Source organism: Toxotes jaculatrix, chromosome 1 (genome assembly GCF_017976425.1).
Source record: "Toxotes jaculatrix isolate fToxJac2 chromosome 1, fToxJac2.pri, whole genome shotgun sequence".
Classification (NCBI taxonomy): domain Eukaryota; kingdom Metazoa; phylum Chordata; class Actinopteri; family Toxotidae; genus Toxotes; species Toxotes jaculatrix.
Genome location: NC_054394.1, coordinates 20,246,881 through 20,263,683, shown reverse-complemented (window position 1 = coordinate 20,263,683; position 16,803 = coordinate 20,246,881). Strand labels below are relative to the sequence as shown.

The 16,803-nt window shown below is 38.4% G+C and overlaps 3 protein-coding genes across 3 annotated transcripts; 1 reads left to right on the top strand and 2 right to left on the bottom strand.

The window, feature by feature from the left end:
* Nucleotides 1-1,670: 1,670 nt before the first annotated feature.
* Nucleotides 1,671-5,407, bottom strand: sdhaf2 (succinate dehydrogenase complex assembly factor 2). Its single transcript, XM_041036780.1, has 4 exons — nucleotides 5,254-5,407; nucleotides 3,903-4,126; nucleotides 3,443-3,552; nucleotides 1,671-2,269 (listed from the first exon to the last, which is right to left on the bottom strand). Exons 1-4 carry the CDS (start codon nucleotides 5,278-5,280, stop codon nucleotides 2,139-2,141), a joined length of 492 nt encoding a protein of 163 aa, XP_040892714.1. The 5' UTR covers nucleotides 5,281-5,407; the 3' UTR covers nucleotides 1,671-2,138.
* A 281-nt stretch (nucleotides 5,408-5,688) lies between these two features.
* On the top strand, nucleotides 5,689-12,031 carry LOC121185352 (cleavage and polyadenylation specificity factor subunit 7-like). The gene is made up of 9 exons (XM_041043398.1): nucleotides 5,689-6,155; nucleotides 7,170-7,373; nucleotides 8,265-8,368; nucleotides 8,480-8,625; nucleotides 8,729-9,071; nucleotides 9,400-9,503; nucleotides 10,529-10,673; nucleotides 10,802-11,022; nucleotides 11,692-12,031. The coding sequence occupies exons 1-8, from the start codon at nucleotides 6,072-6,074 to the stop codon at nucleotides 11,016-11,018; spliced, it is 1,347 nt and encodes a 448-aa protein (XP_040899332.1). The 5' UTR covers nucleotides 5,689-6,071; the 3' UTR covers nucleotides 11,019-11,022; nucleotides 11,692-12,031.
* A 331-nt stretch (nucleotides 12,032-12,362) lies between these two features.
* Nucleotides 12,363-13,669, bottom strand: polr2l (RNA polymerase II, I and III subunit L). Its single transcript, XM_041043408.1, has 3 exons — nucleotides 13,544-13,669; nucleotides 13,047-13,151; nucleotides 12,363-12,648 (listed from the first exon to the last, which is right to left on the bottom strand). Exons 2-3 carry the CDS (start codon nucleotides 13,139-13,141, stop codon nucleotides 12,540-12,542), a joined length of 204 nt encoding a protein of 67 aa, XP_040899342.1. The 5' UTR covers nucleotides 13,142-13,151; nucleotides 13,544-13,669; the 3' UTR covers nucleotides 12,363-12,539.
* Nucleotides 13,670-16,803: the final 3,134 nt, after the last annotated feature.

Here is a 16,803-nt window from a genome sequence, read left to right as displayed (position 1 = left end):
CACATTATTGTTAGATAGCTAAAATGGATTCATTAGTGTAGAAGCAGCATTGTACTGGTGTAGTTGGAAGAGGTGGAGCTAGTCTTAACTATACATTGAGGCATTTTAGTCCACTTGTTCCCAGCCTAGAGGTCAGATCCCTTCCACAGGATAAATCCGAGAGGTAATGATATGATAAACGGTTGAAGAAAGAAGGAAAAAATTATAATTTTTTTTGTTTTGTTTTTTTGTTTTTGTTTTTTTGGACTTTTCCGTAAAGGTTGCTTTTTCGAGAAATATTGAATAAGCAAGAGAACATTTTTGAAACCACCTGTGAAATTTATTGGATAAATCTCATTTTGGTGGAACTGGCAACATCTCACAGATGTATGAAATGTGACACAAGGCCCCAAGTGGACACTGCGTTTTTATAATGGGTCACAAGAACCAGTGGTCTAAATTTTAGCGATGCATTGTATATTTATGTTAAATCTTAATCTTAAAACTAACTAGCTATAGCTGTCAAAAATGGGCTGTAAAAAATTAAATGTAGAGTAAAAAGTACATTTGTCTCTGAAATGCAATGGAGTAGAAGAATATGGAAATGCTCCAGCAAAGTACTTAATTGTGCCTGAGTGAATGCACTTAGTTACTTTCCACCACTGACTGGGATATTTGGTGAGACAGATGGCAGAGGAGCAAGGCACACACAGAGGGGAACCCTTCTGACATCACCTTAGTCTATTTTAAGACGAGCTGACAACATAAAAACTGAAGTCTAACTCAACATATTCTCCTTTCAAAATGATGAGAAAGAACATACAAATCCCCATTTGTTTCATGTCTTGCTTGTGTAACACCTCGGCCGTATATCCATGTGTACATTATAATTCTGTGGGCGCACACAAGCAGGCTTGTCGTCTTGTTTTGAGATTCTGTGCACATCTCCTGGCCAGAGGGCATTTCCCTTCTGCTCTCAGTACAAGGTTCCACTGAACTGACATGACACACAGCCAGGCAAGAAATCAGCCCCATAGTCAACACACACACGCATGCACACGCACTCACACACACCGATCCGGTGGTGGAGGAGATAAATATAACCTTGTTTAAATGGCTGTGAGCAAAAATATATGCGGTTTATTTGGAAACTCGGCTTGACAGAAAATTTCAGTGAAGCTTTGTTTCATTAAAGCTGTAATAGAAACACACTGACACTTAGGTGGATAATATTACCTTCATCGTTAAATGCAGTGATGTAATAACAGTAAGGTGATTTTTCTGTTTGTTTTATTTTTGCTTTTTCAGGCAGCTTTCATCTCAGTTTTCATCATCTGTAACTCACTGCACAACAGCTCTCAGCAGATGGCTATTTGTATAAGTGTGACAGCTGTGGACCGATATTTTCACATTGTATTCCGCATGAAAAATAAAGTGTGTGAAATATTTGTGGATTACAGGCGACACATTTGCCTCAGAGACACGCAGATCATGTGCACGTGCTTCGGTTTGACAGTCACTGAAAATAAAGTGATCTGCTTCCATCTGGTGTCTGTTAAAAGACACTGCAGGCGAAGCAAACAGCATTATGTAACAAATACGGTTCACACTGTCAAACATGGCATCGTCCAGTCATGTGATCCAATCCTGTGGAAAAGATAACCATCACAAAGAAAACACATAAGTAGAAATCAGTAGAGGACCGAGGTTTATTAAATAACTCATAATGTCTGGCACAGGCACAGTAAAATCATTGTACAGACCAGCGTGTATCCATTAATTAAAGCTGGCTGTTCCAGAATACATCTCACACACTGAGCAGTTTTAATTTACAGTCTTAAATCACAAATTTACAAAACAATGATAGCAAAATATTCATAACACATTCCTAACATTGTGTTGGGGGTCAGCTTTTGTCCGATCCGCAAACTTCCCTTCTTCCATGAATCTTCTTCTCGCTATAATGACCAACTGCTGTGACTCGAGTATTTCGCAGAAACAGGACAATACTAGATAGTAAAGTGTTCCAAATATTTTGCACTCCACAATATTTTGTACACTTTGCCGTGTGTTGCTAGAGGAACACAGCTGGCTTCTGGAGGTATACGGCACTGATGTTCGCTCACTGCCGCACCTTAAATGAGTCTTTGAGGAGGTTTTCATTGGCTTTCCTTTTCCAGGTACTCCAAGCTGGGAGCATCCAACCTCTGCTCATGGTTGCGGTTCTTTGTGAACTCCTTCAGCATATCCATGACATCTCCTTGGTAAACATCAGGGGTGGGCTGAGCTTCTGTGAGCAAAAAAGAGATCAGGTTTAATTATATTCAGTTTCCAACATCCTCTTCAAACTCTTAATTGGGGGGAAAAGGAAAAGGGAGAGATTACAGATTCTTTATTTTATGCAAGAAGATTAATTGTGAGACAGATGGCTGAAGAACAATGTGAGCACGAGGGGGCCTCTCTGACATCACCTTGTTTGGCTGATTCACACATGATATTTTACTCCTGCTGACTACAAGAAATAAAATGCACATGAATGTTTGTTTGTGCTTCATGCTGTAATCATGATTCTTGTGTCTCACACGCACTAACTTTAATGCCTTCCTTATGCCTTAGCCCAACAGTGTAGGGCTCATACAAGAGTCTGTGTGTGTGACCTTGGAATGTCATTGTTTATTCATTTCAAAACGGAAACCATCTCTGTGAATCACTTAGCAATAGCATGGTTATTATTTGTTTCAGTGAAGTCAGACTGCCTGCAACAGTTTTTGTTTGGTTCTCCAGAGCGGTGCTGCCAAGTGGATGTGTTCATGCTGTTCTCACACTGATTCTGTTTTTCAGCTGTTATGCACAATGACTAACACATAATTGAATCAAATTAAGAGAAAATTAAAAGAATAAAGTGGTAAGTTATCTCGGTACAGCGAATGAGCTCCCAGGGTGAAGTCCAAGCCAAAAGGAGATGGGGGTAAAAAAAAAGCAGCTACAGAATCAACATCAATTTGTAAGCAGAGCTTTTCATTATTTCTGAATCAGCAGCCATGAATGATTACCAGTTTAAAAAAAAAAACACACACACACACACAAAAACAAGGCCTTATTATTATGCCCACTGGAGTTTTCCACATTTTGTAGTGTTACCGACTGAATTAAAACCGAGTTTGTCTGAATTATTTGTCACTGTTCACACAAAACAACAAGTCAAAGCAAATATTTGTTATTTGCAATTTGTATCAACATTAATATTGCAAAGCTGAAATGTTTTTGTGTCATTAAATATTCAAATGTTTTGCAGTGAGAGCATCCAAATTGCCCTCAGTGTCTGAAACGTCTCGACGGGAGTCTATCAGCAGCCAGCTCACTAACTTATGATTTACTTTAATGTGCTCTGTCTGCTGCACCGCACAGGGAACATCACGTGTCTGAGGAGAAACTTGTCAAATAAGCAGCACAGTTCTCTCACCTGTTGCCCAGTAGTAGATGTCCCAGTCATTGCTCGGTTCATTTATCAGTCTGTCATACTGCTGCAGCTGGCTCTCACTCATCGTGTTCAGGTATCGCTGTGCAAACAGGCTACGAGAGAGATGAAGAATTCATTTGAGTCTGAGGCTTTTCACTGAACAGAGAGTCATAGTTGATGGTGATTATCTGAGCTGCAGCTGAATGGACTCCACACCCAGAACTTAAATTATAAAGAGCAGCAGGGTGAAGAAAATCTTCTATGGGAGCACGAGAATCTTGCACACCTGCTCTAACGTTGTGTGTAGGTTCACACCTTTTCAAGTCTGTCTTGATACAAGAGTTCTTATAGGCAAAATAATATCATTTTAAGACAGACTAGAAAAATGTGAACAACAACAAGAAAAATCACCACTATGGCTAGATGACAGACAGACGGGACAAAAACAGTACAGTTTAACAACCTGAGCAATATGCAGTTCTCCAACATGCCCCTCTTGCGACTCTCATAGAGAAGACGGCGTCTCTTGATGTCAGTGGGCTCTCCCAGTTTCTCCTCCCAAGGAGGCAAAGGGATCTCAATCAGGTCATTCCTGGTGTCATCCGGCGAGTCTCCGCGGTAACCACGAGATGACACCAGCCCTGCGACTGCTGGTCTCCATGCTGCCTGGCACACCCCTGTCACCAGCTGACAAGCAACAAAAAAAAAAAATACACGTTTCAACAAATACCAGCTCCTTGTCTTGTATTATATCATATCAATGTAGTGCTGTTCCTGAACTGGCGTGCAGTGTCTACCTTTGTTGTCACAACATCTGATTTTTCCCACACTTCCCTAGTTATAAGATCATCTGACTTTAACCTAAAATGTCTCGTGCTTATTCAAATATCAGATCAACATGTAAAACTGCCATATATGTAACTAGGTGCATGTCTGAATGGGGCCTTATATAAGAGCATGAGTATGTGTATGTGTATATATTCATATTCTATGACCTCTCATATATATAGCATATATGAAAGCTAATTTTTGTTTGAGATATTATACTTTAACAAAATTGACCCTTATAATTAATAATAATTAACTGCAATTTATCTTGATCTAGGCTTTTAGATATAAGTCTGTATATTGTCTGAGAACGCAAACTGTGAGGCGCATTAAGACCACAGTTTTTTGTTGTTGGTTTTTTGTTTGTTTTGTTTCTTTCTTTGAGTTTATTCTGGTATTATTTCCACCCACCTTTCTTTCCAAGAAAAAACACAACTAACATGTACATCCTATCATCAGAGACTGTCTGTGACCTGGACGTGTTGACTATGCAAAAACACAGTGGAATAAAGTGAGAAAGGGAACCTGAAGGTTATGATACGTTTAAAGATTGTCAGCGTAACAACGGATATAAGAATCAAACCTAACTGTAGTCCTTTGCTTCTTCCTTTAATCAGTGCAGCCCAAAGTGTTTAGTTAGCCAAAGTTTTAATATGAATACAGTGAAAAAAGAAAAACAGAGAGAAGCAGAGGCGGAATTACATAATATCTACCACACGCTGCCCTGTTGTACAACTGTCCTACAGCAGCACACGCACCTGGGCTCATAACGTTTACTGCTACACTATCAAAAGGCTGCCATGAACAATAGCTATTTACAACACCAGTAGATAGTTGCTACACTTTGTTATCACATCACACTGAATAATTTAGCTTCAGATCTTTCAAAAGTCCTCGACGAGCTCAAATCGTTACACGGCGGCTTCAGCACACAAACTTCAGCCAGCAAATTTACAAATAAATGTAACGTTTACTCGATAACTCACTCTTTTCGCGACGAAAGACGACAGCATTTTAAACCTCTTTTGTGACGACGCTGACAGACTAGTGGACGACCTGCTTCCCCGCCGTGAAAGTCTTACTGAAGCCTGAATGTCAGACACACAACAGAGAAATTACACAAGCAGCGTTCACCTCAGGGGAAACTAACCAGGGGACGAATGGACGCGGCGCACACCGTCACGCCATGTTGCTAAGTTAACTGCAAAGTTTAGCCACATAATATAAGAACTGGCGTCAGTGTGATATACTTAAGGGTTTTTATTTAACTTGTGTATTTTCAGTCATCTAATATAACCAATATAACGACTAAACCCATCCGCTTTAGCATCAGAATCTAAAGGAGCTCGACGTTAGGAACCAAATGTTGATTGTTGTTGTCAACCGGTCCAGTCGTCTTGACGCGCAGGCGTGTACGTAAGATTAGCAATATGAGCATTAGCTGATCACAGAGAGAACAAACACTGGTTAGAAACTACTTGTATGTGCACTCATACACGTATTAACGTGCATGTATTTTCAAAGTGACAATTAAAACATCATTTCTAAACTTATGTGCGCTTGTCGCATTCTCGGTTTGTGGTCATATTTTGTTTCACAGTGTAATGTTTTGCGAATTCGAGCGGAGCGTTAGCTAACGGTAGAAACAAGGCATAACGATAACAATTACAGAAAAGCGACGGTGCACCTTTCGTCCGTGTGCGCCGGTAATTTACAGTTGGGTGTGTATGTGGGAATTACTCTGAAAACAAACAAAACTAGACTAGCTGCAGTGCCATCAACTGGATCATCTTTGGCCCACGGGATGGCTGCTGCGGGAACTGCAGCCGGACCAAGTACCTCCAAGGATTTCATAGACATCTACAGCGATTTAAATAAAAACGAGGAGGTGAGTCTGATGTTTATATTCTTCATCGAGGTAACGCGCCAGTGAGAGCAGCACAACGGTGCTGACCTCGCTTTTCAGCAGACACCTGTGAGAACTGATCTCAGATGTTTCTCAGAGTTTCAGTCTTTTTTTGTATGTGGGCCATCATCATCTTCTTTTTTTTTTAAACTTTATTTTTCACAAAGAAAATGAAGATACATGTGCATTACACAACTCTTGACACTGGTCACAGAGTTAGAAAGTAAGCAAGCAATCGCAATAAAACTACAGTCTGCGTCCCCTCATTCAGTTATTCATACCCTCAGGTACAATATCGCTGCAGTCGATCTTCATTTAAAGTTGTGTTGTAATAAACCTAGTTGTTAAATTATTTGAAACACCTAGCTGAAACAAATGCAGTCTAATGCAAAGGTCTTGGAATAAGTCCTACCTTCACGGAGCTTAAAATGTACAGTTTGCGTTGAAATAGTTTTAGACAGGTGCTGAGTCAACTGCATGACAGTCTTGGAGGATGCTGTTGTTGAACTGCATTGCATTATACAAAGAGGTGTGTCTGCTGTTTAGTCTACCCTCACTGATTTGAAATGGGGTGGACAAAATAATAGGAACACCTGTCAACATAACACTTTGCATTTCAACAGCACCACAAATTGCAGCCTCCGAAATGAGGTACTCACCAGAGTATCATCCAGTAATCAGGCTATTAGTATGTATATTATAAATCTTCTCTTTGTCATGTGCTGTTTACCACACAGAAAACACACTGGTTGGGATGTCAGTATTCTTTTTTTATATGTTTATTTATTCATCCATTCATTCATTCTTTATGTTCATCCAAAATGTCCGTAGTAAAGGCCAGTCTCAGAAAATATGGGAATGATCCCCTGCCAGTTCATACTTCCTGCAGCTGAGCCCTAGGATTTGTATTTCTTTTGGCAGTGTTTTGTTCATTGATGCTCTGCACATTGAGATGACAGCATGTAAGATTACTTTATTATTTTCTGTCCCGCACAGGATTTGGACAGAATTGCTGAAGCAAATGAACTATTTGATGCTGTTCTGACTGGCTCAGTTGATCGGGACAAGAAAGTTACTACCAATGTGGCCCCTCCTGAAGAGACACCAGCTAAAGAGGAGGCTAAATTAACAGCAGAGAAAACCCAGAAAGGAGTAAATTCACTCAGGAAACTGTCGTTATATATTGGAAATTTCCCCTGGGTGAGTAACGCTCGCTTTGCATTAATGTTGATCACATTTTACTTGTATTGTCCAGTACCATTTCTGTTGTTTTGTTCACGTGGGCTTACAGAACAGAGGAATAAGTTCCTCTGTATCCTATTTTGAAAACTTAAAATGAGCAACACTGAGATGCATCATAAGCAGATGGATTTGACAAAAGGAAGAAAAAACATTTATTTTCATTTCATAATTTTCATGTCAGTGTAGAGTTGTCTCATTTCAAGAACTGCAGTATAATGCCAAGTCAAATAAAACTTTCCAGCACACTTGGCATTTGTTTATACAGTTGGTATTGTTGTAGTTATCAGTTTTCACAACAGACATTTTTCAGCATATCTTTGGATGTCTCTTCTACACCATCCATCGTTTCTAATGGGCAGAAGAGGCAACACACATTCAGTTGTCAGTTTATCAGAAAAACCTTGACAAAACTAATTCAGTCTAAGAAGTGTGCAAATGCTTGGTACAAGAAAAATCCGATTAATTTATGGACAAAGTGATGTTTTACATAGATTCACTACAGCTTTGAGTTTTGCCTAAACTCTCCACAAAGGGCAGCGTGAGGTAAGAAGACGGTTTTTTGAACAGGTAGCTTTAGTTACACATACATCTATTTGATTAGTCCACAAAAAAAACAATAACTGTAACTTTCTGTGTTCTAAGGACTCACAGCACTATTAATGGTTCCCTCAAAATTTCTGCTTTTTTTTTTAATAAGGTTCGACTCTTCATCAGCTCAAAATGTTATTTTCCTGAAGCAATAAAATTTCTGTTTCCTCCACAGTCTTACTGTTCATCAAGATCACAAGTAACTTTGTGCCCTGCTCTCATTTTCTCATCCTCTCTGCCCAAACCTGATGATACTTGCAGTGGACATCTGACAAGGACCTCACATGCATGGCTCAAACGTTGGGTGTGAAGGACATCAAAGAAATTAAATTTGCTGAGAACAGAGTTAATGGCCAGTCAAGAGGGTGAGAGGTTGCAGATTTTGTGTTTGTAAAATGTAAAGAAATGAATCAAAAAGTAAAAAGCATTTTCCTTGGTAGTCATACATGTGCTGTTTCCTCTACTCTGTGATACAGCTACGCAGAAGTGGTGGTGACCTCAGAAGAGTCATTAAAAGTGTTGTTGGAAAAAATACCCCAATGTGAACTCAATGGGGAAAGGATTGACTGTCGCTTTGCCACTCGCCAGAACCTCACTGTGTTTGAGGACGTAGCAAATAAACGTAAGAGCAACACAATCTTAAGAAAACACCACTGAATTTACATTATATTGTAAAATGTCAGTATAACTGTCATCTTTGGTAAAAAACAATGTGTTCTCTACAGGTATACCCCTACGTGTTAATTCTAAAGATTCCAAGGACTCTGATTCTTCAGACAAGATTCCCTCGTTATTATCGCAGGAGCCCAGCCCTCCCCCTATACCTCCACTTTTTCCATCACATCCATTTGCAAACAGGTTTCCCTCATTACCCAGCCCTTTCCTTAGTCAGCCACCTCCTCCCTTTCCACATATGCCTCCAAACATCCCTCCACCGCTGCCTCCAAATTTATTCCCTCCTCATCCAGGTCATGTTTCTAGCCAACCATCTCCTAGTCTACATATAAACCCTGCATTCTTCAGCCAGGCACAAGACGGGCACAGCAGCAAAGCTTACAGCCAACAAAAGTAAGAAAACGTACTAATTTAAATTTTTAGCTATTGCAAACTATAAATAATAGTAATGGTAATGTGTATTTTTTTGTTTGTTTGTATGTTTTTTTATCCAAGTTTAATAATATTGTTGTGGAAAGTGGATTTACTTTAAAGTGGCAAAAAACCAGGATCCAGAATATGTGCATATAATAAAGCAACCAGAACATACTGAGGGTAGAAATGATGAAAAAAACAAAGCATGGCAGTTATCATAAGAGTTATTTTTAGTCGTAACTCGTGTTGGTGGTTAAATAATTATATAACAGTCTGTCAGTATGACAACAATCTGTTTATTTTTCAGACACACACCTCAAAGTACAGATGGAGATTTTGAAGAACTAATGAGCAGAAATAGAGCTGTTGCCAGCAGTGCTATCTCCAAGGCTGTATCTGGAGCAACAACTGGCAAGTATAGCCAATCAGATTCTGTCAAGTGAAATAAAGAACACGGAACTTAATAAGCCATGTGGGGAAAGGACTGGTCCCTACTTATGACTAGATGGAAAAAATGACTATTTTAAGCACATTTCATTCATAATAACAAAGCTGGGTTTCTTCTTTTTTTTATTTCCCTTTTTTGAATTTACTATTGATAAAACACTGTACTGTGAATATCGCATGTCATTTGCATAAGTACCTAGACACTTCATTGAGTTCAGTTCTCATACAATTGTATGTGTGTTCTGGTGCAGCTTTCTTCAAGGAGCCTCGTTGTATTTGTTTGTGTGTGTTTTATTCTTGAGTGACCTCCACTGAGCCTTTAGACCACAAAGACATGACTGATGAGTTGTTGCAGAGATGGTTTTACGTGAACTCTGGAGCACAGTGTGTTCCTGGGAACCTTCAGCAGTGTATAAACATGCCTTTCCTTGATCTGTGCTTTGACACAGTCGTGTCCACAAAGAGTTCCTTGGACTTAATTTAGACAGGTGTGTAACTTTGTAAATCCTAGACATGTCTAAAAAATGAGCAAACAGGATTTTGACCAAGACTGTAGCAGGTATATGCAAATGAAGAATTTCTGTTGGAATTTAAATTAATATGAAAAGTCACTGTAGCTTAGTCAATTTTTTTTTCCTGGATGTTCGTGTTGTAGGAGATGTAGATGTTTGAAATGCTTTTCACCTTTATATCAGACTCTGGTGTTACTCACTGCTGGGTGTGTTCATATGAGCAGTGTGCTTAAGCAAAACTAACAGCTGGCAAGAAACCGTATTTAGTAGCAGAATGTGCCTGATGCAAATCCAGTGCCCTTATGCCCAAATTGAACTGAGTGCTTGAAAGTTTTTTACCTAACTTTACTGAACGTGGAGGTAAATGTCATCCATTTTAAAAACTTTTTTATCAAGTGTAATCCTAGGAGCTTTGAAGTGCTTAACTACTTTAAAGCAAATGTCTTTAATATCTATTGTCTTCAATTGCTAATGCAGGAGACTTGCGGGTGGCCATGGAGACCCTGTTAACTGCCATTGCCATCATTAAGCAGTCCAGAGTCTATAGAGATGAACGCTGTCAAGCCCTGGTCACCTCACTCAAAGACTGCCTAGTCTCTATCCAGGGGAACTATGGCTACAGGTTTGTATGATTATGCCTCAGGACTCTCAGACATGATGCATCTTGCTGTCCATACAGAAACTGAAGCTGAGGATGGAACCGTTATAAGCTTCCTAATCAGTCTGGATCACTCAAATATTTCTGTGCAGGAGTAGCAGTCGTTCTGGGGACAAAGAAAGAGACCGCGACAGGGGTCGCGACAGGGACCGAGACCGTGATAGAGAACGGGACCGAGAAGATTCCTTCGGCTGGGAAGGCGCGGGAATGTCTCGAAGGCACAGAGAACGTTCCTGGAGTGGGGAGAGAGACAAGGAGCGCTCACGGGAACGGGAAAGGCACAGAGATCACAGAGACCGATACCGCTAATTTTGTGAGCTTCCCTCTAAATACTTAAATTTATATACTTATACTTTTTCACCGTTTTATTATTTCCTGTGTTTTATTATCGCTACCTTTTCAAAAAACTAAGTTTTATGTACATAAAAAGTTTCAACAAACACATCATAAAACTGGTTTTGTATTTTATCTATGTCGGTAAGGCAGAAAATGATCAGTCAGTGGAATATGACTGGTAAGAATTTTAAAAACGGTTAATCTTGCAGTCTTGCAGCACACTCAGAACCTTTTTGACAGATTACGTTTCAATAAGTGAAGGTCAGTTATTTTTAGTACAAAGTTCTTACTGTACAATGATGTCACTTAATGCATCATCATCATCCCATTTTTCATCTTCCCAGTATGTTTCTATGAATAGATCTAGAATGGCTATAATTTGATAGCATAGGTAATATAATATAGTGAAGTGGAACACATACAGAACTTTAAGAGAGATATATGTAAGAACACTGTTCAGTCAATACAAAGGTTTATAGCTCTGTATGAAACACCTCAGACTCTTCTGTAGTTTTATGAATAATAGTTTTTGGTATATAATACCACTAATACTGTAGCTCTAAGGACAATAAACACATCCTTTCAGAATCTACAATGCATATTTGTATAAATGTGGCTGTGAAAAGTATACTTCTTTTCTCCACAGACTGCTCGAGTCAGTGTGAAGCAGAGCGAAGATAGGACTTTTTGTCTCTGCATCAAGTTGTGTAAATCTGGACAAATCTAAGGTGAGACTGAAGATGTATCTCCAAAAGTATAAAGTGTACTTTTTTGTTCTCCAGTCGTCTGTACATACTGGGACTTTTTTTTTCCCGTCTTAAGAAAAAAATGTGGCTGTAGATTTGTTGCTTGGGCATAAGAGTCCAATTCTTGCATGCACAGTAACGCTTCTTAACAACTTATGTAATACGGTGTAATGTTTTCATCACTTTCTTTTGTATTAAATCTACAAATTAAAGAACATTTCCTGAAAATATAATTCCACTGTTTTATTTCCTCATGCATTTAGGTCATAATCACATGTGCTCACTGAAGACCACAAAGATAATCTAGTAATTATGTTTCCTATATTTGTATGTGCATATACCAGCAAGACATTAAAACAGAATTTGAACTTGAAGCAGTCAAAACACCTAAGTGTCTACATACTTTAATTTCTATTGATCGATACAGTGATTCATGTGGACTGCAAAACAATATTTGATTAACCCAGTTTTCCTAAGGCCTGGTAGACCACAATTGTGAGAGCTCATTTTCACCTTATAGTTTATGTAGAAAGATGAATGTAACAACATAAACCAGTAATACAGGTAACAATGTCATTTAACAGGTTTATTTAGAAAAAAAAAATGCATCATCAAATAGGTGCACAAATGAATGTTTCAGAAGTCTTCAATGCGGTCGGCATTTGTTGTCGCACATCAACATAACATCAATCTGTCCATGCCACAGCCCCACAAAGTCCATGCAGTTCTTGAAGGTTGCCAGTTCAAATCACTTCTCCAGCGGAGCATAATTCAACAATTTCTCAATAAGATCCACGTGAGAAAGGAGCATCCTCCGACAACAGTATCTCTTCAAGCCCAGGGCATCAAGGGCATCACTTAAAAGGGAGACAAGAGATAAAGTCAGTCCTAATGCATGGCATACAGATCACAGAATGAATAAGTAAAGTACATGGACATTACTGCATACAATAGTGAGGGTAGCAGCCTTAATGGCCTCAGGTAATTCCTATTATTCATTCCATCATTGCATCCGGTGTCTGATTGTAGACAACTGAATAGGTTAAAAGGTTTCGATGTGTAGTGTACTTGACTGCTTCCACATAATTCTTATGCCACAGCTGCTCCCCTGCAAAGAGGCATGTGCACATTGTCTTGATTCTGGCTTGAGTCTTATTCGCGTTTTAACTGACACACTGTGAGGAACTCTAACTACTAACATAACAAAATCTTGAAGTGTAGTGCAGTGACAGAAACCAGCAGCAAGGTAGCTTACCCTTCAGTATACTCGGCTTGGAGTAGGCCGAGGTATGCCTCCCACTTGTTACCCACGATCTTCCCACACGTGAAGCACCGGACAGGGATAATCATTGTAGGACACCTGGAGACAACATCATCCAGTTAACATCAATACCTGAGTATAAAATGTTACGCTAGCCAGGTAACTATCTACCTAGCATCAATTGACTTGTTAATGTAACCGAAAGCATTTCATTTTCATACAAGTACCATTGTTAGTAACATATGGATTTGTTAAGGCGGTCTGCGAACAACACTAATGATTTTTGTTAAGTCTTTAGTTTCGTATCCTCTGTACCTAAAGGTGCGGAGAACCATGGTTTGAGCTCGTTAATAGACTATAGCCACGCGATTAGCAAAACAGTAAGCTGTTAGCTAACGTTAGCCGCTAGTACCGTGCGCCCACGAGTTGACATGTTAGTTATTTTCCTGTCAAAACACAAAGTCTAACTATGTCAGATTATGTCTACTCACCGTCACCAGTCCAGTTAACCTAAAGTTTATATATAATGCTATTTTGAGAGAAACTACGAGAAAGTGATGGCGGCTTTCCTAGTTCGCTCCTTCTGCAACAACAATGAGAGAACTTCCGGCCCACGTCCTCCAAAATAAAAGCACAACTTCCACAGGTCTTTACTGATAAACTTGGACAGTTTAATAGATGCAGCATACCCTCACTGATATAAATGGGATGGACAAAGTATTAGAAATATCTTGCAATATAACGCAATACATTACAGCAGCACAACAAACTGCACCCTCCAAAATGATCATAACAGCTGACACAGTTTGAATAAAAATGATTACATTGACAGACCTAACAATCCACATGACGGTAGGATTTTGTTGTAGGGCTGTTGTATTAGACTGCATTTGTTTAAAAAATTTAATTATGAATTCATTATTTGCCATAAGCTGCACCATTGTAACTATGTAGAATGACAAACTGCAAATAGCCCACAACAAACCATTCTAACATTCTGTGCCTTTCTGTTTCCTCTTGTTTTTGGCTGAGCAGACATCAGAACTGTAAGACTGTGTACAGTACAGACTGTGCATGCTTAATTAACATCTCTCAGACTGGCTTGAGTTTTTTTTTTTACCTGGTCGGGTCTATATCCTTATGACTTTTTGTCTTTTTTTTGTGACCTCAACATCAGCAATAGTTTACATAGCTTCCAACTGAATAGAGGTGTAATCAGCCATCAACTCTACAGCCTGAACAGAAAGCTGATCGATAAGGGCTTTTGTAGGACGTTATACATATTGATCATTGTGAGTAAAAAACAACTGCATAACAATACACATCGATCAATCTTTTTTTTCTTTACACAAGCATGTAAATATTTTCAGTAAGTATCCTTCAGATGGGTTATTAAAGAGTGACTAAAGACATGTACTGACCACTGCAAGATATTTTACAGTTGAACCATAAACTTTGTTGTCAAAGATAATTAAATACAGTAGTTCACACCCTGAGTATATAAAGTATACTCAACCTATGTTGCTATGTTGCTTCAGTGTTCATGAACATGAAAGACTCAATCTGACAGTGGACAGCCAGAATCTCCAAATTGTCTGTCAATATATTAAAAGATAAAACACTTTTGACGACTGTTCTTTTTTGTTCCTGTATCTCCAAAGCTTATAGAATCATTTAAGGCCCATACTGGTGCAGCAAAATTTTTTACTGAAATTAAAATCTAAATATTCTAAAGATTGTCATCAAAGCATTCAACATAAAACAGAGAATACACAATAAAATGTATTTAGGCACAAATAAAATGAAGATTTAGTGGGATAACCTTACGATTGAGACATATATCCTTATTGTCTGACACTATGAATTCATTACACAAACTGTATGATATACATACATACAAAATGTATGATAACAAAAACACACTTTAACCATTAATTCATAGAGCTGAAGCTCTATCTGCAAATATGATCACCAATTCTGAATAGCTTGAAAGAAATAGGGCAGCTGTTATAAAAGAAATACTCACTTGGGCTGGTTCACTGCTTTTAATAAAGGTTGGATTACAACCCTTTCTTTTTTACATTTAGGAGTTTGGGGGCAGAGGGGAATGTGCATAAGGAAAATATGTTAGAAATATATCAAAAATATATCATAACCATCATCATAATCACAGCCTCCATTAAGAACATCATTACCATCATCATCATCTGTAACATCACCGTCATTGCCATCAATAACATCAAAGATCAGAATCACCAACAGTATTATTACATTATCATTTATGTAATTTAACTTGCTACAGCACATGTGCTAAATGATGAATCCTATCTGAATTATTGCATTTATACGCTGTTGAATTTATGAAAATAGGAGTTTTCTTTTTTTGGTACACTGTAATGTACAATGTAAGGTGAAGTTTGTTTTGGTGTTGGCATACTATCTTTTGGATGTGTTTGGGGTGTTGATTGTGGCGAATGTGGTATGTTCGTATGGTCATTATGTGTTCGTACACACCCCTTTCCCCTACAACTGAAATTAAGTTATGAATTGTGTAAGAACTGTCTTCTGCTTATGCAACAGGGACGTCCCCATGAGCTTTATATGTGAGTGGACAGTATTGTGTACATTATACAGGCGAGTGTATGCAGCAACAAAATTGTGACTGACAATTTTTTTTCCTTCAAGTAAACTATATAACAGCAGTTCATCTACTCTATACTATCATTGTATTAGCAACCTAGGATGCTATCATTACATGATAGTTGTACTTTGTTATCAATGAAGTTTGATATCAAATGATTTTTTTCCTAAAGCTGTATAAAGGGAGCACAGCGGAAGAAAAAAAAAAACAAATAGAAAAAACTCCCATGTTTTGGCAGCAGGTTTCAAACCTGTAAGACTAATGGCTGCTACAGCTAAGTATCTACTGTAAGATGTAAACAGATTGAACCAGCTTGGTTGTGGCTATTGTCTGAGACATGAAAGGTTATTGATTTCTGACATCCTTTGACAGTAAAATAAAACTCTTTCTTATTCTACAGCAAGAAGTGACTCCACTATTCTTCTCTGCCACATACTGTACTTGTTTTATATCCAACATGCCTTTCCTAAACCACTGCATGCTTATATTTTCTGTCTCTGAAAAAGTTGATGCTTTAAATCGTGCTGTGCTGTGCTGTTCTCTATTTGACTTTTTTTTTTTGATATGCGGGGACACAGTGTCTCTCTCCCAATACTCTGACGAAAGAGAAACTTAATCTATTCAGTCACGCACTGATTTAGTCAAAATGTATGCAATACGTCACAATGCATATTTCCAGCTGTTTTCAGGCCGGTAATAAATTCTCTCTGTCTTATTTAAAAGTAAAATAAAACCGGGAACAACTCTGATAGCCAGTATTAATATCTATAAGTTTCAACATTATGAATACAGGTTTTCATGATCTTTTAGCAAAGTGAACCAAGCGCATTTCCGTTGCAAGAATGTACAAATATTGCAGGATTGTGTCAATATTTGTGCAGACTGGATTAAATAAGATAAAGCAGTTGAATAAGCTACCTTTAGAGATTTTTGGCTTTTTAGCGCAGTACTACAGTGTGAGTTTTTCTTTTTTTTTTAAGAAATACATTATTACAGTTCAGATGCAATTTTGAAGCAACTTCATGCATATGCTATGTGTAATTATGCTCCATATACAACCTTGATCAAAACTTGAATGGTTTGATTCACTATGAGTGAAAGCAGGTCAAA